Below are 24,950 nucleotides of genomic sequence, written 5' to 3'. Positions count from 1 at the left end.
CGCTGCCCTCCTCCCGCACTCTGCTCTTTAATGGCACAAATTAATATGCAAATAGGCAGCTCTTGATTTGGTAACCTGCCCCCTGTCCTTTGTTGTTATGTTATGTAGGCTAGGCTAATATGTGTGTGTGCATGAATACAACTGAACTGAAGAAAAATGAACTTAAAATTCATTTCATTTCTGTAGATTTTTTTATTTTTTATCTCACATCTAATAATATAATTATATTATGTTTTTTTTATATTGTCATGATCTCATTTCACCTTTCACCGCAGGGCAAACTAAACTAAACGTGCATTTGACGTCATTGTTGGGTAGGAACTGGAAGTTGTTTTAGTTTGTTTCAAAAATGTCTACAAACTAAATGGAGTTAACGGCGCTTTTGCTGTTTGTGAGTGCTCTGTGTTTGACTGCACTGACTTCACCACAGGACAGTGAGTACAACCAGGGCCAGGGGGAGGAACTAAGTTCCTGGAGCTTTTTTATGTAGTTTTTGTGTAAATTGCTAATTCTTTTTTGACTTTTTAATGAAATATTTCGCTACTTTTAAAGGGCGACAGTTACAGAGTAGCTAACGGTTAGCAACAGTATGTGCAATAATATGCTGACATTGCAGACAGGAGGATATCCTAGTTCCTCTTGAGAAGTTAAAAGGTACTCTCCCATCTACCTGAGTAATATTAACACTATGTTACTTCTGAAAGAAGAAAAAACACAATCTTCAAATGCAAATGAAAGATTGAATTCATTAGCAATAAAACGCGCCCTTGTGCAGTTTAACACACTCAGGGATTTTGCTTTTACGGCCTGACTTGGTTTAGTATGACCTGTAGCTTGTGGTAGCTAATGTTAGCAAACTTACAGTCGAGTAGCCTACATATTGTTGTGTAACTGACATTACTGAGTCAGTTTGCTGACTTTATGACTCTACGTGTGCGAGTGTTAGGCTACATGTTAGCATGGAACCCATAAACATTTGGTTTTAGCACAAAAGAACAAGAAGAAGTAAACACACCCAAACGGGGGACATGCTCCTGATGTCAGATGTCGGCGAGCCGCTGTCCCACTAGCATCTGTGACACAATGCAATCTCTCATTGAGCATTTCTTTCATCGGCGTCTAAGTTAAGCCTGTTACCATAAGTTAAACAATAATTCATTTGTATCATTAAACTAAAAAAAACACACACAAAAACTACAGCTCCCATGAAAATGTACTGGTGTGGCAGTGTCGCTACTGTACCATCATCTTTATTTAATTGACATATTCAAAACATTTAGTTTTCAGACTCCTTGTTTTGTCTGACCAACAGTCTAAAAACTAAATATATATAATTTACAATGACATAAACAGAAAGCACCAAATTATCACATTTCAGAAACTGAAACCAGAGAAGTTCTGGCATTTTTGCTTGATAACAGATTTAAACGATTAATCAGTTATCAAAATAATTTTTGACTAATTCTTTGTTGATTGACTCATTGATTAATTGACTAATTGTTTTAGAGTTATTTTACGTTAATGTCTAACATAGCAGAGACACACACACTATATACACACCTCAAATGCAGCAGCCTCCAACAATGTAAACAACAGGATGTCATTTCAAAAATGACATGGAAACTTTATTTGATTGTGCTTGTGAGGCTGTGGGAGGCGGGCCCTGGTCGCCCCTCCAGGTGTGTCTCGTATAGTGGGGGGCCGGGAGGCTCCTAAGGGAGCGTGGCCCTGGCAGGTCAGCATCCAGATCCAGTCCAGGCACCACTGCGGTGGGACAATCATCAACAGCCTCTGGGTGCTCACTGCCACACACTGCTTCTACAAATACCTGTGAGTATAACTTACACACCTCACGGATGTGACTGCATACTGGATGCAGTCACATCCGTTTCGTCCACATTTGGTATATAACTCATTCACACCGACAAATAATGCAAACACATTACTGAAAACTTTGATTCTGAAGTGAATTAATAACATGTCATGGCAAGACGGTGTAGTCCCTCATTCGTCCAGGAGTGGTCCATCGTAGAAAAGGTTTCGGTCGTAGTCATCTGGACACTGACTTCCGGATGGGAGCCGAAACGTCTTGATTCTGAAAACAGTGTCCAGATGTCATGGCAACAAATGCTAAACACATCTATCACAAATCTACAAGGAACAATGGTCACAAGTTAAAACCAAAGTAACAGGGATATGACATACATCACACATATAAAGGTGCATCTGGATTTACCATCAGGGTGTCAAGTCCTGTTTAACAGAAGTACAGAAGACCCACGTGTGTGATCGATATGAGCAGGTGTCTAATAGGGTTATTTTACACAGATTCAAGGTCAGAATTTTGCTCTCTGTATTAGTGTTTCAGCAATGGAGGTTTTATAGGTTGTGAAGAGAAATTAATCTTACGATAAATATACTGATAGATAGGTAGAAGTTGTGTTGAAAAACACACATTGCCTGTAACAAACTGCGCAGTTACAGTTTTGGGGAGATTAAACACCCAGGAGAAATGAGAAATGCTGCTGTGATTCAGCCTAGTTTGGCCCAACGTTGTAGCGGTGTGATTTCCACCTCCCTGTGTGTTAGAGAGTGTGTGTACATGTATATTTGTATAGGTATGTTCATCAAGATGTTAAAGTTAAACAGAGATTGTCAAATATGGGTTGTTTTAGATCTCCTCTCACATCAAACATGAACAAGAACAGATATATACAATACTTAAACAATATGTACATTATACTGTGCATGTACAATAAAGGATACCAGTTCACAGGAACTAATGAAACCAGCCTTTGTGTGCTATTTGAGATTGGAAATGGACAGCTGGCTTGGCTTGTAAAGGAAAAGGGGATTGGTGGGTGAGAGTGGACAAGAAACAAAAGCTGTTAGAGTCAAAGCCATAAACAAATTTATTCTGTTTTGTGTCCAGATGGATCAGCAGACGCCATTTCCGTGTGGTGGCAGGACTTCATGTGTTATCCGCTCCAGGAGATGAAGCCCAGATCCGCTCTATCAGTGAAGTCAAAATGCACGAGGACTACGATGTCGACACAGCTGACAACGATGTGACACTCGTGCTCCTCAGCTCTCCCTTCAACTTCACTGACCATGTACAACCTGTCTGCACTCCTCATAATGTGACTCATGAACTCATCCTCAACTTCAGCCACTGTTTCATCACTGGATGGGGGAGCACCTATTACAAAGGTTGGTATAAAAACTCTGATTCTACAGCATTGGTATGAAAGGCATGATGATGATCTTTCAAGTAGAAGTGCACCTGAGCAAGACACTGAATCCCCGCCGGCTTCTCTGACTAACTCACTGGGGGAGAAGGTACCACTTTACAATAAGACACATTAACCCTTACTTAACCACAAAGTCCTTTGAAATGAAAAATCTCTTTTTTAAAAAGAGACTTAGCATGGCTCTTTTATAACATTTTCGGACTCACAATGAACAGTTTAAAAAGGATCAAAATCAATGCAGCAGAACCAGAGATATCGTCTTTTTTATTCCATACATTCTTCTTCGGCGCCTGCATCACCCACAATGCAACTCGACTGGATTCACTCAGCCTTGTGCCGCTAGCCTCAAGTAGAGATGTGGAGCTTGCTACAGAGGTCTGGTAAGCTCACTTCTTTCTAACTCCACACCCCCAGATATTTTTCTTTTTCAAACTTGTAGTGTTCAGCCCCAACCATTTATCAGATTATCAGCCACAAAAGGCTTTATACAACTTTTTTTTTAATTTAGTAATACTTTCCAAGACCTGTAACCAGACTTCATCAATGGAGTTCCTCTTTAAAGGACTAGCATGATTACAAAGGTTTGAAAGTTACCGTAATTATAAAATCAAGTTAAAGTAAACAGTGAGGACAACAGGCATAATTATATTCAAAAACATCTTGAGAAAAGCAATTACAATCTTCAGTCAGATGCCTTTTAGCGAAGCTTTATTAAAGGTCCAGTGTGTAGGATTTAGTGGCATCTAGTGGTGAAATTGCAGTTTGCAACCATTTGAATACCGCTCAGATCATCCTCCCGTTCCAAGCGTGTAGGAGAAAGTACGGTGGCCGCCAATCTATCCTATCAATCGCCCTATCTAGAGCCAGTGTTTGGTTTGTTCGTTCAGGGCTATTGTAGAAACATGGCGGTGCAACATGGCGGCCTCCATGGAAGGGGACCCGCTCCCTTTGTAGATAAAAACGGTTTATTCTAAGGTAATGAAAACACAACAGTTCTTATTTTCATGTGATTACACGCTAATTAAAACATACTTATGAATATTTTATTCCATATCTGCCAATAACTCCTCCTAAATGTTACACACTGGACCTTTAATGGTTAATGAATAATTTATTGATGTTTTGCAGATCAGTAATACGTTTTTATAATATAGAAATTAAAATGGATCCTTCTTCTTCTTCCTCCTTCTTCTTAATGACTTACCAACATTTGCAACTACAGATTTTCCACTTAAGGCAAGTTTTGCAATTACAAATATAGTATTTGTAGTAGTAGTAGTATAAAGAAAAAATTATTTAATGTGCGAAGAGAAACAAGCTCAAAAGTCATGACAACATATGTTGAACTCTACTGTCCTGAAAATTAAAATACAGTTTAAGTCCTGTTGAACAACAGTCCAGCAGCTCCGATACAAACCCTTCACCCAATCCTCTTCAAGAAAAATAACGGCTATAATTGAACAGTTAGGGAGGAGCAGGCATCTAATAGTACACATTAGTAGAAATCTAAGATATACACAAACTAAACTGATCCATATTTTAAAGTGAACTGTGGCCACAAGTTACAATTAAAGGATAATGGTAAAGGCTAAAACGTAGCCTAATAGTACCACAAGTCGAGAAGAGTCATTAGGTCAGTGAACTGACTCTGTAATGTCAGTTACACGGAAATATCTGTCTACAGTTTGCTAACATTAGCCACCAAAAGCTATTGGTCATACTAAATGATGAAAGGCTGTAGCAGCAAAACCCCTCATTGTGTTGATTTGAATAAGGGTGCATTTTATTGCTTATGTATTTACCTTTTCATTTGTAAGAGGGAGAATGTGTAATTTCTTCTTTCAAAAGAAGAAAATTAAGTAATTTAATTTAATTTAAACTTCTCTTTCTTATTTTCTTAATTACGTTAGTACTTTTGGTCCCTCTTTATTTGACTATTTGTATTTAATTTTATTCCAATTTAACTGATGACACAGTCCGCTAGCTGTGTGCGCGCTGAAAAAGACTCGTGGGAAACAAACAAGGTGGCTCGGACCGGGCCTCACAACACTATTCCAGCCATTCCAGCCATGATTTGTGTGTCAGGGAACGTTAAATGACTTGCCCACGGACATTTAGCTTACTTTCTAGATATGCTGTTATTGTGATGTTAGCTATAGTAGCAGGATCAAAGTAAAGTGTTGCCTTTTTCTCCTGTGTTTCTAAATGTTGCTTACATATATAATTGCCTCTGCAAAGTATTAATGCATGCTTATTGACTATCCATAAAGTTATGAGTGACAATTTAAAAGCCCTTTATAAGTAAAGTACCATTTTGGTATATGTACTGTAGGCAGGCTGATGAACAGATTGCAGGAAGCTGAGGTGGAGCTCATTGGCAGGAGAACATGTAACCTGATCACATGGTACGATGGCCTCATCACTGAGAACATGATCTGTGCTGGACTGGAGAGCGGGGCAGCTGATGCCTGTCAGGTGATGATTCTTGTACATTTTTAAAACTCACTATAGATTTCATTTCAATAAAGACATGGCTGCTGTCTGTGCGTGTCTCAGGGTGACAGTGGGGGGCCCCTGCAGTGTTACAGCGAGGACGAGGAGAGGTTTTATGTGGTCGGAGTGACAAGCTTTGGGGAAGAGTGTGGACTTCCTTACAGGCCGGGGGTGTACGCCAGGACCAGCAGGTTTGCAGGTTGGCTGAAGAGAAGTCAGACAGCATCATTGTCTGCTGCACACAGACTGAACACAAGAGTCATCTCAGCTCTGCTCAGTGCTGCTCTGATGCTGCTCTGATGCTGCTCTGAAACCCCCAGACAGTCTGTCAGCAATAAATATCACTGCTATATACATCAGACTGTTTAAATGTTTTTAGCCATCTGGATTAGTGATGAAATGTTCCACTAACTCATCATGAATCTTTTCAAAATCTTTTTTTGATAATTTTTTAGTTTTAACATCATTATTGGTCAGTGCGATTAGCTGGTTAGATCTACGAGAGCTTGTTTAATGGCCTTACTCTGAGTGATGGTCTCCAACATACAGTATCACATACAGTATTTTTCTTCAAATATATTTCTATAATGTTTTAAGAATCTGTTGCTTTTGGTATTATTTGCAAGCACGACAGAATTAAGAAGTGAGTTCAATTCAATTAACAACATGTTCTAGAAATGTATTACTCATGTTGTCATAATAATAAATGATATCTTTGAGGCTAAAGTGGTGAGTAACATTAGTGGTATTGAGAAGAAGAGAATTCAAATCAGAACTAAACTTCATTGTTATTTCACACTGAAAATTGTGTTTCCATGCACCAGTCAGAATTCAGCAATTTAAGAATCCGAATCAGAATGTGATGACAGTTAAGAGGTTGTTTTCCGATGTTGCCAGGGAGACGCCAATGTCAACCAAATCTGATCAAACCACACACACACCTGATAAAGCTGATTAGCTGGGTTTTTGAATTTTAAACTTTTAATAAGTAATAACTAACTTTGACTAACTGAGAACTTTAGTTGTTGCCTATTTAGTCTTGAATATTTAATGTTATAGAGTGAGACTTAAGATTTTAAACCAATGCTTCAGGTGCTTTAAGCAAAGTAAATCATGGTTCTGAGATTTATCACATCTCCACGGGAAGATTGGAAGAATGGCTCCAATTAAAATATTAACAAATCTTACATTTTGCCGTTACGTTGTGTAGGTATTGTACATGCTGTGCAATGGTATTACATCTCAGTGGTAGAATTACAACCTCTAACCTAAAAAACTTACAGCTTGAGCAATTTCTGCAGTGTACAGGAAACAATATTCACAGTTAATAGGTTATACTTTCACCAGCAACTAAAAACGACCAATAATCTATTTTCCACACTGCAACATCGACATTTATTTATGCATAGTATTATTGGTACCACTTTCTAATAAGGCCCCCTTAATAGAGGGTTTGAGGGTTTATAAGTAGGCTTTATCAATGGCTTTTATCAATGGCCATTGATAAGATTAACTTTTAGGTTGCAAGGTTCTGACAAATATCTCTGGTTGGTATTTATCCTCCTCCAGCAGGACACTTGCTTTGTCTTTTTAACAAGCTTTTAATTAATCAGTAAGACCCCTGCAATGGACTGTTAGACCTGTCTCCTTCTGGGAAAGGTTTTCAGAGCATCAGGACAAAAATCCATCTTTTATCAACTTATTAATATTTACAACTGCAGTCTCCAGTTGTAATGTGATGGCTTATTAGAAAGTGAGAAGCCCTTGAACATTTATTAATGGATTACCAACATTTATGACTGCTTTATTACCAAATAGAAAGAATCAATACCAGCTAAAAGGAAACTCAAAGCTTGTTCTTATTAATGGCATGAAAATCAAATGGCAGACCCTTGAAACTCTACCACAGCAAACAAGTCTGCATTAATTTTTGTCAAAGTCACATCACTGTTGCAGAGTAAAGCAGTGCAGACTTTTCAAATCAATCTGCAACAAAATTGCATTACCATGCAACAATAATGTAACTCGTACTCAAGTAGTTTTAAGAGTCATACTTTCATATCGTGATGTGAAGTGTATGTGATTTGTAGTAAATAGGATAAATAAAACATGCAAAACCACTCATGCTTAGTGAAGGACCTGTCAGCCAGCTAGTAAGATACCTTTTACTATTATTAAACAACTACTTTCATTATTTCTTAAAATATGAACTGATAAGTTCTAGTGAAACTGATGTTTAAGATGTGAATATTTGTAGGAACTTCTAAATATCAGGTAGATGTGGTCAAAATTGACAGAAACTGGGCCGTGATGATGTCATAGAGGGAGCCAATTTCATTTTTTCAGATGAAGTACTTAGACTGACACCTGGTGGAAGGAAGATGCTATTTTCCTTCAGTGCAGCAGCTGATTCCTGAAGCTTCCAGAGATGTTTGGAAGGAAAATAAGAAAAATCACAGGGAAATCTGACAAAGGATTTTTTATTTGACATGAAACACAATGACAGTGTGACAGTGTTTTTGTCAAGTAAGACATGTTGTTAGAAGTTATCGCACCATTGACTAGTTCAGAATGTCTTTGCTGCAGCTTGACAATGCATAGTGAACAGACAGTTGTTGAGGTATACATTGTGGGCCCTTGAGTTTTTTTGTGTGAAAGATCCAAATTTCATTACCTCACATGTACATTTACATTTTGTGCTTAGAATAACTTTTGGAGGTTCGAACTGAACGCCATTCCTCACAACACGGCAACTTGAAAACTGAAATAAATATTAAAATGGAAATGGATATGTGGAGTTGCATTGTCCATGTTGAGTTGCCTGTTGAGAAATTTTTCATCAGATCTCAGAGCTGATGAAAACTGGTGATGACGAACAATTTTAGAACTGAGCAGTGAGTGAAATCATTGAAAACGTTGGCATGGAAAAAGAATGACTTATTTTCACACAAAAAGGGCATCCAGGAAGAAACCTTCTTTGTTACGACATTGGAGGACAAAAGTCTGTCTACTTTCCCTTATTGAATAGCACCAATGTCTATTGAAAAGGTTTGAAGGCCAACATGAAATTATAAAACTTTATTAAAAACTTGTCGTAGTGAAACAGTAGCAACAAAGCAATTATCACACAGTAGCTCAGAAGCTTCACCTGGTTATTCATGAGTAACTCTAACTTGCCCCAGATACAGGCTCACATACATGTCATCAGTGTCTGTCGCTGAACGAAAAGTGGTTTATTGTTGTATGTGTTGTACTGTATGTTAAGCTGCTTCTAAATCAAACCAGCTGTTTGCAGAAGTTGTGCAGTTTTAAAGAAAGATTAAATCAGGAAAATATCGACGAAACCCCTATAAAATATATTTGATTCCAATTTTGAATGGAAAGAATTAAAATACAGTGGAGGCGACATTAAAAAAAAGGAGGGGAAAAAAGGTTCAATATTCTGGGATCATTTTCGTACAAAAGACAAGCCTTGTTGCACCAGAAAAGCCAAATATCACTGTTAAACTGTACACACACACACACACACACACACACACACACACACACACACACTCTCCTCATGGAGACACACACACACATAAAATGATATTGGGAAAGTGCACATTGTTCCTGCCAAAGTAATCTGAAACTTTTTTTTTCTCTTTTGCAAACCATTAAATTAACAATGCAGAAAAATGTTGTCAAGTATGAAAGATCAGTCAAGTTTTTATCAACAAAGTTCATATCCATGTACACATTAACACTAGTAATACAGTATTTGACCTCTAAAATACAATATACAGACAACATCCTTACCCTCATTTATTACCTTTTTTTTTTTTTTTTTTTTTTACAGGAGGATTCTGCCATTTTTAAATCACGGGTTGCTTACTGATTGTTGTTCATTCCTAAATTTTTTCAGTGTTACAGACAGAAATTGTTGATGAAATGAGAAAGGCATGACCGCGAACATCTTCGCAAAACATCAAGACCCACCCCCCCCCAACAATAAAATAAAAATTGTGATGAGTGTCTTTTGAGTTATGAACTGGTGTCTGATTCCACATGTGAAAAATGGTGGAATACACTATTAGTACAGCTAGAAATGAGGGATTAAACATAAAAAGTACTGAAGTTCCACAGGTTTAGTAAGGCAAAGTTCTGTCCTCATTCTTGATATCTTATTTTTGAGAAATTCAACAGTCTGTGATCATAAATGTCACGATGGTGCAATAAAAAGGCACTGACTTGCCTTCTGATGATCTATATTTATCTAATCAACTTTGGCGCTGACATTAAATGAATGATGCTCTTTGCTTTGACATGGGAAACTACACACAGACTGAAAGCTAGCGGCTCACTTCAGTTCAAGCCAGGAAACTGGGAGATTTTATCCTGTCAAACTCTGCCAGCCCTTGACCAAATAAATCTCAACTCAAGGTCCACTTACTCGCTTGTTCTGGAGCCTTCAGTTGTATTACACAGTCCTCATCAGAAGACAGAGTTTGCTTAGTTGTCATTGAACTGTAGATGTGTTCCACTCTTCAGGGCATGTTTATGACTTTGAGAAGTCTGTGACAACTGAACGAACTCCATCTGCTAATGAAGACTTGGTGAGATGGTCGAAAGCTCTGGAACATGTGAAAAGTGGACCTTGAGTTGAGATTTTTTTGTGCTGTTTGAACTGTTGTTTTCAAAGTCAAGAATGAACTGTCAAGCTTAAATCTGCCAGCTCTGCCTAGCCCCAGTTTGTGCCTTTACATTTGACTCACAGGGCTAACCATCCAGATTTTCCGAAAAATAAATAACCGGCGATCTTTGGAAAACCCAGAAGGTCGTTTAACAACACTTACCAGACTCCTCAAAGACTCAAAATATTATTTCCGCCTGTTTCCTAATCCAAACAAAGTTGTTAGCCAGAAATGACATGTACTCAATTTGTAAAATCTGAACCAAAATTATAAATTTTAGCATCGGTTACATTGGTATATGTTGATTTTTCTTTTTAATATTTTATATTTTCATACAATATTTTGCTTGTGTTTTTTGGCTAACTGGATTAGAAAATAAAATCGCTGATTGCACTCCAAATTAGCATGTACCCTTAAACACCAGGTATAGCCTCAACCCTTCTGAAAATCTGTGCTTTTTAAAAAAATTAAAAATTATTAGTACTTCACAATCATAAGAACTATCTAACAGACCAACTCCTAGTCACACCGAAAATTAATCTGTGTTTCTGCCCATCAAAGATCATCTTTAATATCCAGGTTGGTATGTTTATGAAGCGAGTCTTTCTTTTCCCACACCAACAAATAATTCATGTGTTTTTTTAGGACATTTTGTAATGTGTGAATGCCGACAGCATGTCTGCTGGCAAATACAGTATGTGATGGGAGGTGAAAGCCACGGTGCACCTGGTAGGAAGGTATGCTGTCAGGATCGCCCCTGTGGGCTGCACTTGCTGGTGGCACTTTTTAATACTGATGTGGATTTGCTCTTGTGAAAGCACCAAACATGGGGGGGGTGTCCCCTTGAGGCAGGTGAGACAGGAAGTTGACTCAGAAGTGTGAGGACTTAAAGTGCAAGAGGGGAAAGTTCCAGCTCCTCTCAGCAGTTGCAGTGCGCCGTCCTGCCTTAAAGAATTGAGGGGGTTAAAAAAAATAAAAGCACACAAGGATGAATGGTTCAGGATAAAAACCAAGCATTGGAAGGAGGGGAGGATAAAAGTATGTAATTAAAAATGTCTTTAAAAACATGAATTGGAGCTATGAGGGAAAAGTGGGATGCACAGAGAGGATGAAGATTAAATTTCCACCAGTTGACAGATGAATCTACTATCAAGAGGGAGAAAACATCCTTCCCCCTCAGTAGAAATGTCAGTGATCCTGGACTGCAGCGATTGAGCAGGTGGAAGCAAAGACGGAACAGTTTCTGAAAGGGAAGCACGTTCTCATTACAGTACTCGTACTGTACTCGCATTTCCACATTGTTTGGTGTTTTGAATGTGTGTCTGAGGTTTAACATTGGGGTTGCTACTGAACGCACCCCAAGTCCTTCTCCCTCATTTCTGTTCTCAGAGCCTGGCTCAGTTTTCTGCATTTTCATCAGTTGGTGAAGGGCGATCACATGTTGTAGGCCACATAGATGGGGTCCAGTTGGTCTGCCAGGAAGGAGTCTCGAAGGTGCATCCTCTGCTTCTCTCCTCTGGAGTTGATGGGAATCACCCCAGGGTCCACGATGACCACCACCCCGACGATGAGGTGGTGCTCCTCCAGGACCACGTTGGTGACGAGGGGCACCAGGTCCAAGGCCTCCTGCTCCGAGCCGCTCAGTTCCGCCACCACCACCAGCAGGTTGGTCCATGTAAACACAGCACTGAGGAGAATTCATTCACATGTTTTCTGTGTTACTGTGTGAACTAGAAGCTATGGCCTTTCTCAGTGAGTGTGTAAAGAAAAACATGTATCGTGAAAATGACCAGTACTAATTGAAGAACCTCACCTTTCCGCGATGCTGCGGTGGGCTCGGGACACAGACGTCTCGATGTCGATGGGGTGATAGCGTAACCCCCTCAACTCTAATGTTTCATCGAGGGAGCCCACCACAAACAAGGCATCATGACGATCTGTAGCAGAAAAGAACAGAAGTATTTGATTATTTATAGTTATGGACGTAACTAGGGTTGGGCAATATGAGACTATATACTGTCAGACAATATACATTTGTCTGTCTTTAGAGATTGTGCCATATTGTTCATGCTGTGGTCTCTATCCCTTTAATATCTGGTTGCATTTTGGCATTGAGGGTAATGTTGCAAATCATTGAGGAGAACTGCATTATACCAGTATTCATCAATATGATGATGTACCCTAATTTTTCAGATATATAATTCACTGGATTAGCCAAAACAATTTCTCAATACATTTTTCAAATGTCCTCTCACCTCCGCTTGCATCCAGTAGCTCAGTCCTCTTGATGAAGCCCAGGTAGCCCGTCCTGGCCCACAGAGTGTGGGGCTCCCCAAAGCTGAGTCTGGTGTTGAAATGATCCGCCTGCAGACTCTCCTCCCCATAGATGGTGTAGTAGCCACTGGCACTGTGAGGGCTGTTTACCCAGATCTGAACAAAGACAATACAAAACAATGAATGAGGCCTGGAGTATGTTTTGCATTTGTGTGACCTCTAAAATCTGAGCAAACAAGTTTTCACAGTAAATCTCAGATAAAAAAAAAAAAGAAGAAATTCATCGATCAGTGCGCCCCTCTCCTTTTTGTGTCGAATAGCTGTGCTCACTTCACTCTGCGCAAGTGAAACCACTTAATATGTTGCAGAATCATAAGAGGTAAGTAATAAGAGGTAGAAAATGTTTAAATATCAGCATCCCATGATCCTCTCTGCCCACTCACCTCCCCAAGATGTGAATCTCCCAGCGGGCCTCTGGTCTCTGGATTGACTATGATGACCCTCACTCCTGGTAGGATCTTGGAGGAGAACATACGAAGAGAGTTTAGCTTTATGGATAATACAACCACTTCTATTACCTCTCTGGGTCTGTGGCCAGTGAGAGCATCACACACAAGTCTTTTTAGTCAATAATCAATACTTACTGTGCCTGACTCCATGAGGGGAAGACTCTGTGGCGCTCCTCGTTCCACCAGCCTCACTCTGAGGGACACGGACAAGAGACAGCCTGTCAATCATTCTGTTTGATCTGACCAACACACCATTGATTGTTTTCACCAGTTGGATCATGTGACAACTGTAGTTGTCTTTGCTCTGGTTACAAGAGTTTCCAGTCTTACCTGTCGTGGCGCAGAGACTTCATGTCAACGTAGACGGTGGAGGGGTCTGGTCCAGCAGTGCCCTGAGGACAGAGGGGATAATAAACACCCTGAAATGTGAGAAATCTAACTGAACCTGAAACCTTTTGGCCTATTTAGACCATCAATAGGTTATTATTGTTCACTAATACTTAAGGTTGGCATGGAAAAACATTTCTGTAGAGTACAATTTTAAAAAATTGCACGTGGAAAGTAAACATTTTACAAAAATAACTGGTAGGTAAGCAGTTGACTAAAACTGTTCAAGATTAAACACTAGACTAAACAATTTATATGACACACAAGAATGAGTTGAATTAGGGAAAGTCAAAATATGCAGAGTGAACTCATAAGATGATTCAGTGTGTGTGTCCGTATGAAACCAACCTGCAGGCAGATGGCCAGGTTGACCCTGGAGCCGAAGGCGGTGCTGACGGCGCGCGGCGACAAGCCAAGATCTTTGAAGAGCTTGGAGAAGGACTGCGTGAGAGCGAGGCGAGGACGTTCCTCTGCTATAACCACACAGCTCCTCACACACGACAGATTCAGACCCCGCGTCTGGAGACACGCATGGCTAAAGATTATTCACACTTTTAACAGTTACATGTGGACAGAGCTTGACACAAACATGAACTCAGCATTAGAGGACATTTTTATGCAAAGTGCTTTGAAACAGAACAGAATAAGTAGAGATACTGAACACCGAACCACAAGAACCAGATTTATGACTTAAAAATAGACGTAAACTTCCACATGTTGTAAACATCTTACAGTCCATTTAATAAGTACGCAATTTATCTGTCAGATGACCTTCTTCTGCAGTCTTCTGCAGCATGGTCTAGTTTGAATGGTCTGAAAGTGTTGACAATGTACTGGAGTTTACTTTTTTCCTATTTATCATTTTTATATCCTTTGATGCACTTGTCCATTACATACAGGTGTGCAAAAACATGTTGAGTAACTACATTTGACATGGATTCTTATTGGTTACATATGCTGAATAATCTAATTTTGTTGTTCTCATTACAACTTTAAAAAAATCAATAATTGAGACGCCCTACAACTACAACGTCACGGTTCAAGTCCAGCTGAGGACCTTTGCTGCAATGTCGTAGCAACATGTCCTGACATCTCTCTACTTCCAACTCACTGATGGAGGCATAAAGTGCCCAAAAAAATAAATAAAATCAATCATTTTTAAATTATTGAATCAGACAGGTGTTTTATTAGTTGCCTTCGCAACAGATAAGATTCCTGCGCAATCAATTAATTAATTAACACCAATTAATGTTTTAACACAAACATTTTTTATTATTATTAAAGTAATGACAGAAATTACAGCGCAGTCATTTCAAAGGGGAACCAAATGTGGCAAATTATTTTGGGTGTGTATGAGTGTGATTCTGACCTTCAGCATCTCTGTCTGGGTGCCCAGGCCTTTGGTGCAGAGCTCCATGACAGAGTAGGAGCAGAAGGTGTCTCTGATCTTGTACTGACTGAGCGTGCTCAGCCACAGAGACAGCGAGCTCTCCAGCTCCAGGGGAGGGATAAGGATGGACTGGTGACCTGAGTAAACACTGGGCCAAAAACACACTTGTTACAGCAACAACGGCACATGTACAAGAACAGCATGTTATATGAAATATGATATTCAGTCTGTGTGTGTGTATGTTACCTGGAGAGGCACCACAGGACGAAGCCCAGGCCACAGTATGGGTCCAGGCAGATGGCTATTTGGCGTGAGGAGTAGAGCTCACACTGCAGCTTAATGGAGCGGCACAGAGTACTGACTGCAGCATGAGACATCTGACAAGAAATAGTCATAAACTCTTTAAAAAAAACTGTAGTCTGTCATCAAACCTACACAGTAAGAGCAAATTCACCAAGAGCCCTTCTGCTGCAAATAAAACAAAAATACTATTCATGTCCTGTGCCTAGTGTCTGTAACATGTATTAACTGTATGCAACATCAACTCTCCCACGCCTACATTTCTAATAGCATTAATATTTTTTTGCCACTTTCAGTATTGCTCACCACATCTCTGGCTAAAGAGATTAAATTCAACAATGTACTTTGACTTCATGAATCTTTGCTTCATACGAATGATTTGTGTCATTGAGTATTTACCTTAAAGAAAAACATGTTTTTTAGACATATAAAAATACTCTGCTTTGAATAATAATTTGCGTCTGATGTGATTTTTCAAAAAAAAAAAGAAAAAATTAAATAACCTCGTTAAAAATGTTTAAAATTATTACTCCTTATTCCTCAAATCCAAATCTATGAATATGCAAATGTTTTTTTGTTTCAAAAGCTTAACTGTTGGACACAAGATGTCTCCTACTTCACTGAAAAATCCATTCTCAGTGTCTGTGCGCTGGCTTCATATTTCCACATCACACAAACTAAAATCCTGCTCATACATACACGTCTTAAACCAAAATTTAAGTTGAGCACGGAGGATCTTTTCCCCGTCAACAGACTGATGTGAAAACAGCCTTCTAATGTCAAACTCTATAAACACATCATTCTGCACTCTTAAAGTCAAACATCAAAGTGAAGTAACAATAAGCAAAACACATTTTTGAGTAACTCATGTTATATATGATGTTATGCATGATTTGTGAGAGTAATTTACCTTCACTCCAGTCAACATGCCTGTGGTGGACACACTGAAGTCCAGGTAGGCCAGCATCTCAGCTGTAGGGGGTTTATAAATGTGCGGAGGCCGCTTTCTGGGGAGATCATCTGGGATAAGAGGGAAATGGACTTTTGTTATTTTCTTACTGGACAAAATAAATCACACACTTTTGTATTTTGTACACTTTTGTATTGTTTGCTAGTTCAGTGTTTTTTGTTTAGTGGGAGGATGGTATAATTTCAGAGGCAAATGTGCCATTTCACTGCACATTTTAAAAAGCTATACATTTATTTTGAACTTATCGCACCTACATCATATGCAGTGACTCCCTGTTCAAATGCAACTTTGCACTGTTATTTTAAGAAATGTATAGAAATGGTTGAATGCTTGCTGAAAATATTTTAGGACTACAGAGAGCTTTTAGTCTACATTAGGTTTCCCCAACGTGTTCAAAGACAAGCAAAGAGCATACAGGACACCTTGTGGCCAGAAGGGGAACACATTTTTTTAGTCTTAAATTATGCTAAATCCGTGCGCCCCCAGAGATGTGTCATAAAAGCAGTAAAGTACACAATGCCACACTTATATAACTGTGGTCAGCTGCTTCATATCATGCCTAATGCCTCTAAGATGTTCTAATCTGAACAGATCTCAACAGTTTCCAGCACCTGTATCGATGATAGTAGGCCACGTCTTGATGTTGACGCTGGCAGCAGCTTCCCTGGACCTGAGGATCCTCATGAGAGCCTGAGTGGTGAGGATGCAGGCTGCTTTGCTCACCTATAACACCCAGCAAACACATAAAGAAGGTCATCCAACAACAACATTTTAATATTGACCTCTGGTTAGAATCCTCCTTTCGAGGTGTTACTCAAATAAAAGGCATTTAATTATTTTTATACTATTGATCCCTGAGGTCAAATTCAATTTTATTTGCTTCCCTCCAGGGAAATCAGTTATAGGGGTCAACAGCAGAACTACTTCACTGAATCTGGGTGGAATTCAGTTACTTGCTTTAGGGCACTTCAATAATTACAATAGATGGCTCAAGTGGTGCATAAAAAGTGAAAGTAAGGTTACTATTTCTGTTGATGTATATGACATATTTTGGTGCTTGAAAGTGATTGAATATTGACAAATTAAAGCTATGTTATAATGTTCAGTAATGAACTTCTCTGGCTACTAGTATGTTGTGTTTTAAATAGATACTGCATGGTTCAGTTAAAACTAAAATATGCTTGAAGATGTAATGAAGCAAAAGTAGTTTCTTTAAAAACTCAGTTCAGCCAAATCACAAAACATGTTCTACCTGCATGGCTAGGGGTAAGTGGGAAAACATGTTTGCTTTGTGCTTTAGGCGTACTGACCCTTTAAAGAGCTGTCTAAGATTAAATAAATGCAAAGATAGTGAATGACTGAATACTACTTGTTGTACTTTACATTAATAACTCCATTATGCTTTGGTAATGCTTGATTGAAAAACACTATGTAACGGAAGCACCATTAATCAGAAAATCAGTTTTGGATTTTCATGACAGTCCCAGTGGTGTGCACTCACATCAATGATCATGCGGACAGTGGGGAGAGTAGCAGCCAGGTTCTGTGGGTGGGGTGGCCTCACTGTTACAGGGATGACCCCCGCATAGAGACAGCCATAAAAGGCAGCTATCAGGTCAATACCTGTAGAAATAAGATACAGACAGGAACGCCGTGAACTAAAATACAAATTGTACTTTTTCACTGTATATTAAATGGCAAAAAATAAGGAAATATGGCTGTCTACAATGATGAGGGTGTGTGTATGTGTGGGTTTACCTGGGGGATAAAGCAGCACCACATTGTCTCCTGTGTTGAGGCCTCCTCTCTCCATTAGGGTAGCTGTGATTTTCTCTGCTCTCTTGTGCAACTGAGCACAAGTGGCTGTGCACACTGGCACCCCCTACAGCAAAGAGAGAGGAAGTACAGCTGAAGTCACACCAAACAAAATGGATCACCATTAGTACTATTACCAAAGGTAAAAGAATTAGGCATTCTTTGTGTCAGTATGTTTCTCTGATACTTTGATTCTTACTATTAACTGATTTCTCAGTTTTACTTAGATTTATTTAGAGAGAGAGAGAGAGAGAGAGAGAGAGAGAGAGAGAGAGAGAGAGAGAGTGAGTGAGTGAGTGAGTGAGTGAGTGAGTGAGTGAGTGAGTGAGTGAGTGAGTGTGTGTGTGTGTGTGTGTGTGTGTGTGTGTGTGTGATCTACCTTGGCATTGAGCAGCACATATAGGACATGGTCTGGGTCAGTTTGAGCTCTCCATTGCAGAGCTTCAGACAAGAACTGGTGCTGGTAAAGAAAGTGTGTCATCACAAACATTAATGGAGGACTGACACAATACATGTATTGCACAATTTTTGTAAAAATCAGTGGCAAATAATAATCCATTTAAAAATGATCAACAGATAAACACATAAAAGCTATCCTGAAAACAGTCAACATAGTTGCACTTCATATTTCATTCAGCTAAAAATTAACAGTCCTCTCAGTGACAACAGATACATTTGTTCATTTCAAACAGACTTGTGTGTGGAATAGAGAACTGAAAACATTTTAAAGTACATCAAAAGATATCCTGTGACGTTTTTGACCTCTCACATAGAGACACACAAGCACACAACGGTAGTATCCAGAGAATATTTTTTGCCAAGTGCAAGGTCATGCTGGCACCATCTGCACCTGGTAGGAGGCAAATTGGAGCCACTGTCAAAAACTAACAAGCTATGGGCCTTTCAAACAAAGGGTCATGACAATTTTGAAAAGCTTTGAAAAATAAGTTTTCACAACCTATTAGTGCCTTAGTGAACTATTTCTTAATCGAAGGGAACAATTAACTGGCTATTTTTACAATTAAATAAATGCATTATTAGCCTCTTGATCAGTAGTGTCAATAAGCTGAGGAACTGGCCAGTGCACAGGACCGAAAAAGACCAGATGGGAAGCAAAGCTGTCTTTTAAAGCAACACATAAAGTAACAAAAAAATAAAGTTAACACCGTGACGTTCTGTGGACAAACAAAAATAATATACAGCACATTGCTGGCCATATTAAAATCACTGGTCATCCTTTGTGCCACTCTCTCTCTCTCTCAGTCAGACAACAGGTCGTGCTCTGTTCAACAATGAATCAGGAGTCACATCATGCAGACCGGCTGCCCTGACCACTCATCAAGCCATGCTACAGATGGGAGCATCACAGTGAACACAGCGAGCAGAGGTGCACACGAAAATGTCCCTAACTAAAACTTTTATTTTTGGGTTTATTAAGATGTTAGTATTGTGCATCACAGTATATGATGACATGGTCTTCAATGGTCACATATGACAGCAGACTGTTTCTAATCACTTGCTCAGAGTCTGCTTTACCTCCTTAAAGCAAGAAAGACAAGAAACTTTCATTAAATTAGAGTAGATGTAGAATGAATCTATTGCTGAGCTTTTGGTTTGGCAAAGCTAGCAGGCTGCTGGCCAACTCCCATCTTAAAGGTGATGGCAGAGAGAATCTATTATGGGACACTGACAAATGGAGAACGGCACTTAACTTAATTTTTAATGTATTACTGTATATTAGTTTAAGTGTGTGGACCCCTGCTGGCCAAGGAGCCAGCCTGGACAGTCATCTCTGTGCGTTGGGCCAAAGCTGTTGCTGGTGGCCGTCGGGCTATCACGGCTGCAAAAGCACATCTGACTGACAGAAGCAGCAGAAGCAAAGACGGGTGGGGGCCAGACTAGAGCCTTACCATCATGGTGGGCCACATACAGAGCTAAAGCCCAACCCAAGCGAAGTAAAGGCAGAACAACAACAGTTTTAGGATAAAACATCAGCATCCATTTTTCCCCTGACTGTTACAGAGGCATCTTTAAACTTGGTAAGCACATTCAGAGCATTTCCAGTTTATACATCAGTGTAATTTGATTTGTGTTTCATATACCGTAGGCCTGAAACTAAAGATTATTTTCATAATCAGTTAATTTGCCAGTTATTTTCTTGATTAACATCACAATTTCCTAAAGCCGATGTTATGTCATCAAATGTCTTGTTTTGTCCGACCAACAGTCCAAAACGCGAAGATATTCAGATTACAATAATGTTAAGACAACATTTGAGAAGCTGAAACCATCACATACTTGGCATTTTTGCTTGATAAATCACTTAATCGATAAAACAATTAATCGATTAGCAAAATAGTTGCCGTTTTTTAATCGACTAATCATTGCAGCTCTAAAATAATGTAGTTTGTTATATACAGTAATTAAAAATAACAACAGCATAAAGTTTATTAGTACACATTTTGTCTCACTGTCCAGGTGTTAATGTTAGAGTCATAGATATAGATTGCTTTAGATATAACAATTCACAGTAATATAATCTAGGGTCAGTGTGGTTCATGGTCTGTGTGGCAAACAGTACCTTTCGGATCAGATCCTGGTCCTCCACTACACCCAGCTCTCTGCCTGTAGCCTGGGCGATCCGTTTCCCTGCCACCAAGTTACCAACCAGCATAGAAGCAGGACCAACATCCACTGAACAGATCAAAGACGTCATGATGCCAACAGAACAAACCACATAATAACATACAACTTGTGATATTTCCTTCTTTGCTGTGATGTTATATAGTAAGCATCAGCAGATGTGGTCTGAGGCGGCCTACCTGGCTGTTTCTGCCGTGGCTTGGGCAGGTTGGTAACACAGGTGTGCGGGCACAAGAGGATATTACAGGGGTGCAGGTTTCCCTCCAGAAAGTTCTGCTTGGTTTCACAGATGTGGATGCCTCCAAGGGGCGTCTTTGGGAGGGTGTTGGCTGGGACGAGCGCGAGGCAGTACAAGCCAACCTGGTGGATACTGTCGATGGCCTGTGCAGAAAATACGCATCACTTGATATAGTTTAATGGATGCAAAATGAACACAGTATACCATAAAATGTCCTGTTGAGGGTTGTTTCTCTCTCAAACAGAACTAAAGGCATAAAAGGGAGAATCTGTGACATAACACAAGCTAGTACACCTAAATACACCTAAATCATAAAAAAGAAAAATATTTAATGATTCTTCACACCAGGTGACACGATATATGTGATTTACCTGCAGTACTCGACTCATCCACTGGAAGCTGTCCTCCTCACTGGCATCTGGCCTCTGCTCTGCCACAATCACTATCCTCTCGTCATAAAACACCGTCACAGAGAATACAGCGATCCTGCATGAATGACAACAGAGAAATAAGCACTGACACACTCTGGACCAACACACACAGGGAGAGGCTGCAGATTGTTAAAGGGATTGTTCAGTTTGTGGGCATATACAGGAGCTATTTTTCTTATTTACCAAGAAAATATCACAAAATTATCATTGCTTATATGGGCACATGTATTTCTAAAATGGTGTTCTATGGTGTTGCCTGTGCAGCCATGCAGCCTGTTACGGGGTGAAATTGTACACACACACACACACACATCAAGCACACTGGATAAGGGAGCAGTCAGTGTCTCACCTCCCTCTGTAAACTGTTTTGACAGGCTCCACTGCTAGCGCAGTGGCCACCAGGTCATCAGCGTTGTGGCGTCGCCCGCTCACCATCAGCAGCCCCTCAATCTTCCCTACAACAAACACCAGACTGCCCTGTGGAGCAGACAGTTTAAGTCAGCGAGGAACACAGAAGTCTCTCTGCCCTTATTTCTTCAGCCAAATTTCAGAAAGCTAACTCTTTATGTCTGTGAATGCGTGCCTCACCGGTCCTACAAATCCAAGCAGACCAGTCCGACTGAAGGGAATTTCTCCTATGGGTGCTCCAGCTTGGTTAACGGGGATCACCTACAGATTAACAGAGAAATCATAAAGAAATACATAAAGCACAGTAAATCTCATCCTGGCATATTTCAAAAGGTATGCCAAAAGAATTGTGATACTGCATTTAAAAGTTTAGTTCAGGAAAATAAATGTCTTGGACAGAAACACACTTATGGACTCCTTATGAAGCCTGTTATCAGTAAATGAGGGAATAAATACAATGTAACCGTTTCATGACTGTGGCTCCATCTAGTGATTATTTAAATCTGTGCTTCTTTCCCATCCATCTATTTTCTAAACCAGCTTATCCTATGCAGGGCCGAGGGGGACTGGAGCTGATCCCAGCACACACTCGACAAGAAGCAGGGGACACCCTGGACCGGTCGCCAGGAAGTTCGTTCTCAGGTGTGAACATGACTTTTTAGGTAGAGTTCTGATTGCACGTTGCTGCAAACTACATTTCTTGTCTCATACCAAATATTTATTTAGTAGCCACAGCATGTTACATGTTTTTATACTCTAGTGTATCAAGAACAGATGTGGAATGAGTCATAGGCAGTTCTTAAACATGGGTTTTAAACTTTGACAGACCTCGAATGTGTTCTTGGTGACACCAGGCAGGCCGTAGTACATGGTGCCTCCAGCCCGAGAGTTGATCACAATCTCTCCTATTTCATCTGTCTTGCACAGCTGAGGAGGCCCGTCTGGTTTCACAATGCACATCAGAGCTGAAACACACAAACAGGTCACAACATTAACATTCCGTATGTTTATGTACCTGAATTCTGATAAAGAAAAGATAAAGTAAATGTGGCAGCTGCTGCAGTTCTGCAGTGCCAATTAAAGCCAACTGCAGTGGCTAACCTCCAGGCATGATGTGGCCCACATCCTGAACAGTGAGTGCGGAGTTCTTGTCCTCTGTGTTCACCCTGATCACGCCATGACTCAGCCCGCCCATAGACAGGATGGCCCTGGCTGGTAGTGGAGCTCCTCGTGCACCAGGCCTGCAGAGAGGGCAAAAAGAGAAGTGAACGGGCCACACGGGAAGGCAGCAGAAAGGTAACAGTGTTGAGGTCTGCTGATGCACAAAACAAGTCTCAGTTTCAAAATGCAGTGGTTTCAGTGTTTTTATCTAGAACAAGACACGTGGTTTGATTTTTGAGTTGACTTACTTGTAAAGTAGTGAAATTATTTTAGCCAAGACATTATTTTTTTACTTGAACTCAGAAAAGTATGATGTTAGGAAGAGATGTGAATTTTTAAGTGACTTGATGTGTAAGTACAAAAGTCATGCCAGTTGGTGTCTTATTTGGTCTGTCTCTTACAATCTTTTCATCCTAGACAAGTCAGGTAGTCAGTTACTTAATGGTTGTTTACATGTCAATAAAAAACACAACAAAGATAAATCATTTTAAGACGCACTAAATTAATGAGCTTAATGAGTGTTATGTGCAAAGTTACTCTTGTTGTTTGCACTAGTTTTGAACTCCCCAGTATCAGAGAATCTCTTCCCAAAGCATGCGAGTATGCAGATGTGGTACCTGCGTATGGCCACAGTCAGGGCCTCAGGAGAGGTGGCGCATGGACAGATCACCTCAGGCTTCAGACCATGAGACTGAAACACATTCAGGAAGGCATCACACGACGACACAGACCCTGATAACAAACAATGGATACAAAAATTAGCAAAACAGGGCAGAAACAGTCACAACCCAACATGTTAAAATATCTGTACAAAGTAGTTCTTTATCACAAGGAGGCCGTGTTTGTGCAGGAGAAGTGACTCACATGGGTTTGCTCCATCAGCCACAATAAGCATACGTATGGAGGACAGGTTGGTGTCTCTCTGCTCCTTGTGGGCCATCATGGCCCAGTGGAGGTCACGGCACTTCACCAAGGCCACACGTGCTATCAGAGGGTAAGGGGAATATATTATATATGGTGCACTTAAATATTGTATTTACAGTTTGTTTCATAATTTATGTATACACTTGTGTTTACATAAATCTTTTTCCTCGACTTTTGTTACCACTGTTATTAAACTTAGTGGTGTTGTAGGTCATCATGTTTACGTGTCTACTTTTATCATTTGAAATAAAATCTTTTAATAATACCCCTGTTTTTGTGCCGGTTTATTAGGGTTCAAACTGCGAAGCATAAATCTTGGGAGATGTCTTCAGGCCGTGTTTGGAAATAGGCGCGCCAAAGCATTTTGAGCTGGACACATTTTGAGGGGGCACCACAAATGCCAAAAAAACTGTACCTCAAAACCCGGTAGACAGAATTTCACAAATTTTGGTGTGCATGCTTTGGGGGCAAGTATTAACCAAAATCAGAGTTTTCATATTGATTAGTGCAAGTGGGCGTGGTCTATCACATATTTGCCCATAACTCAAGATGCCTTTGAGCAATCCTGATTAAACTTATCGTACACCTCCCGCTCTATTTCCTGAACATACATACAGAGTTTTATTCAAATCCGATGAAGGGGGGGCGGGGCGAATGGCGGAAGTTTTGAGTGCACAATTATTGAAAGGCTGCAGGCTTCGTAATGATGGAAGTGTGTAATTGGTCCCACTCCTTCTTTCAAACTGAATTAAGTAAGCTGAAGTGACTTTGCTCGCTGCTGCCTGCAACTTTAATTTTGGGCGATCGAGCTGCTTCCTTCCATTGAGCAAAAAAAGGTTTGAACCCGCCTGTGGCTATATTTTTGTTTGTTTTTTAACTTAATCTGTATCCTACCAGTTTAAATATATATATAAAATTAAGTAGCCAATAAAATAATGAAAGAATACAAATATGGAATATAAAAGTAAGATTGGACATTGGCTGAACCTTTGTGAATGTGCACCCTCTGCACCCAGGACATTGGACATGCTTTCATGACAGCATATGGCACTGTGATGGTGTGGATTCTGTTCATGACACTCT

The 24,950-nt window shown here is 39.9% G+C and overlaps 2 protein-coding genes across 3 annotated transcripts in view; one reads left to right on the top strand and one right to left on the bottom strand.

The window, feature by feature from the left end:
• The first annotated feature begins 286 nt into the window (after positions 1-286).
• On the top strand, positions 287-9,299 carry LOC122883548 (transmembrane protease serine 11D). The gene is made up of 5 exons (XM_044212384.1): positions 287-434; positions 1,647-1,830; positions 2,933-3,210; positions 5,584-5,726; positions 5,808-9,299. Exons 1-5 carry the CDS (start codon positions 365-367, stop codon positions 6,042-6,044), a joined length of 912 nt encoding a protein of 303 aa, XP_044068319.1. The 5' UTR covers positions 287-364; the 3' UTR covers positions 6,045-9,299.
• dip2ba (disco-interacting protein 2 homolog Ba) overlaps positions 8,209-24,950 on the bottom strand; it is a 43,070-nt gene continuing 26,328 nt past the window's right edge. For both annotated transcript variants that reach the window (XM_044212381.1, XM_044212383.1), the window contains 24 exons: positions 24,855-24,948; positions 23,808-23,927; positions 23,561-23,675; positions 22,884-23,023; positions 22,611-22,747; positions 21,963-22,043; positions 21,724-21,851; positions 21,315-21,429; positions 20,885-21,086; positions 20,644-20,756; positions 18,442-18,522; positions 18,006-18,129; positions 17,749-17,870; positions 16,859-16,970; positions 16,188-16,297; positions 15,224-15,354; positions 14,957-15,125; positions 13,936-14,106; positions 13,531-13,592; positions 13,336-13,393; positions 13,135-13,209; positions 12,673-12,847; positions 12,231-12,354; positions 8,209-12,104 (listed from right to left, as the gene is read on the bottom strand). In XM_044212381.1, the coding sequence (XP_044068316.1) occupies positions 11,852-12,104; positions 12,231-12,354; positions 12,673-12,847; positions 13,135-13,209; positions 13,336-13,393; positions 13,531-13,592; positions 13,936-14,106; positions 14,957-15,125; positions 15,224-15,354; positions 16,188-16,297; positions 16,859-16,970; positions 17,749-17,870; positions 18,006-18,129; positions 18,442-18,522; positions 20,644-20,756; positions 20,885-21,086; positions 21,315-21,429; positions 21,724-21,851; positions 21,963-22,043; positions 22,611-22,747; positions 22,884-23,023; positions 23,561-23,675; positions 23,808-23,927; positions 24,855-24,948 (3,012 nt within the window). In that variant the 3' untranslated portion in view covers positions 8,209-11,851. The remainder of the gene's footprint in view (positions 12,105-12,230; positions 12,355-12,672; positions 12,848-13,134; positions 13,210-13,335; positions 13,394-13,530; positions 13,593-13,935; positions 14,107-14,956; positions 15,126-15,223; positions 15,355-16,187; positions 16,298-16,858; positions 16,971-17,748; positions 17,871-18,005; positions 18,130-18,441; positions 18,523-20,643; positions 20,757-20,884; positions 21,087-21,314; positions 21,430-21,723; positions 21,852-21,962; positions 22,044-22,610; positions 22,748-22,883; positions 23,024-23,560; positions 23,676-23,807; positions 23,928-24,854; positions 24,949-24,950) is intronic.

Source organism: Siniperca chuatsi, linkage group LG10 (genome assembly GCF_020085105.1).
Source record: "Siniperca chuatsi isolate FFG_IHB_CAS linkage group LG10, ASM2008510v1, whole genome shotgun sequence".
Classification (NCBI taxonomy): Eukaryota; Metazoa; Chordata; class Actinopteri; order Centrarchiformes; family Sinipercidae; genus Siniperca; species Siniperca chuatsi.
The sequence above is the reverse complement of the archived record's forward strand: the minus strand, read 5'-3'. Positions and strand labels throughout refer to the sequence as shown.

Excerpts from the sequence above, each read along its gene's own strand:
- LOC122883548 (XM_044212384.1), top strand. The coding sequence starts at position 365 with ATGGAGTTAACGGCGCTTTTGCTGTTTGTGAGTGCTCTGTGTTTGACT. Across the intron at positions 435-1,646 it reads ACTGACTTCACCACAGGACA|GCTGTGGGAGGCGGGCCCTG; the intron begins GTGAGTACAACC and ends TGTGCTTGTGAG. Across the intron at positions 5,727-5,807 it reads GGGCAGCTGATGCCTGTCAG|GGTGACAGTGGGGGGCCCCT; the intron begins GTGATGATTCTT and ends TGCGTGTCTCAG.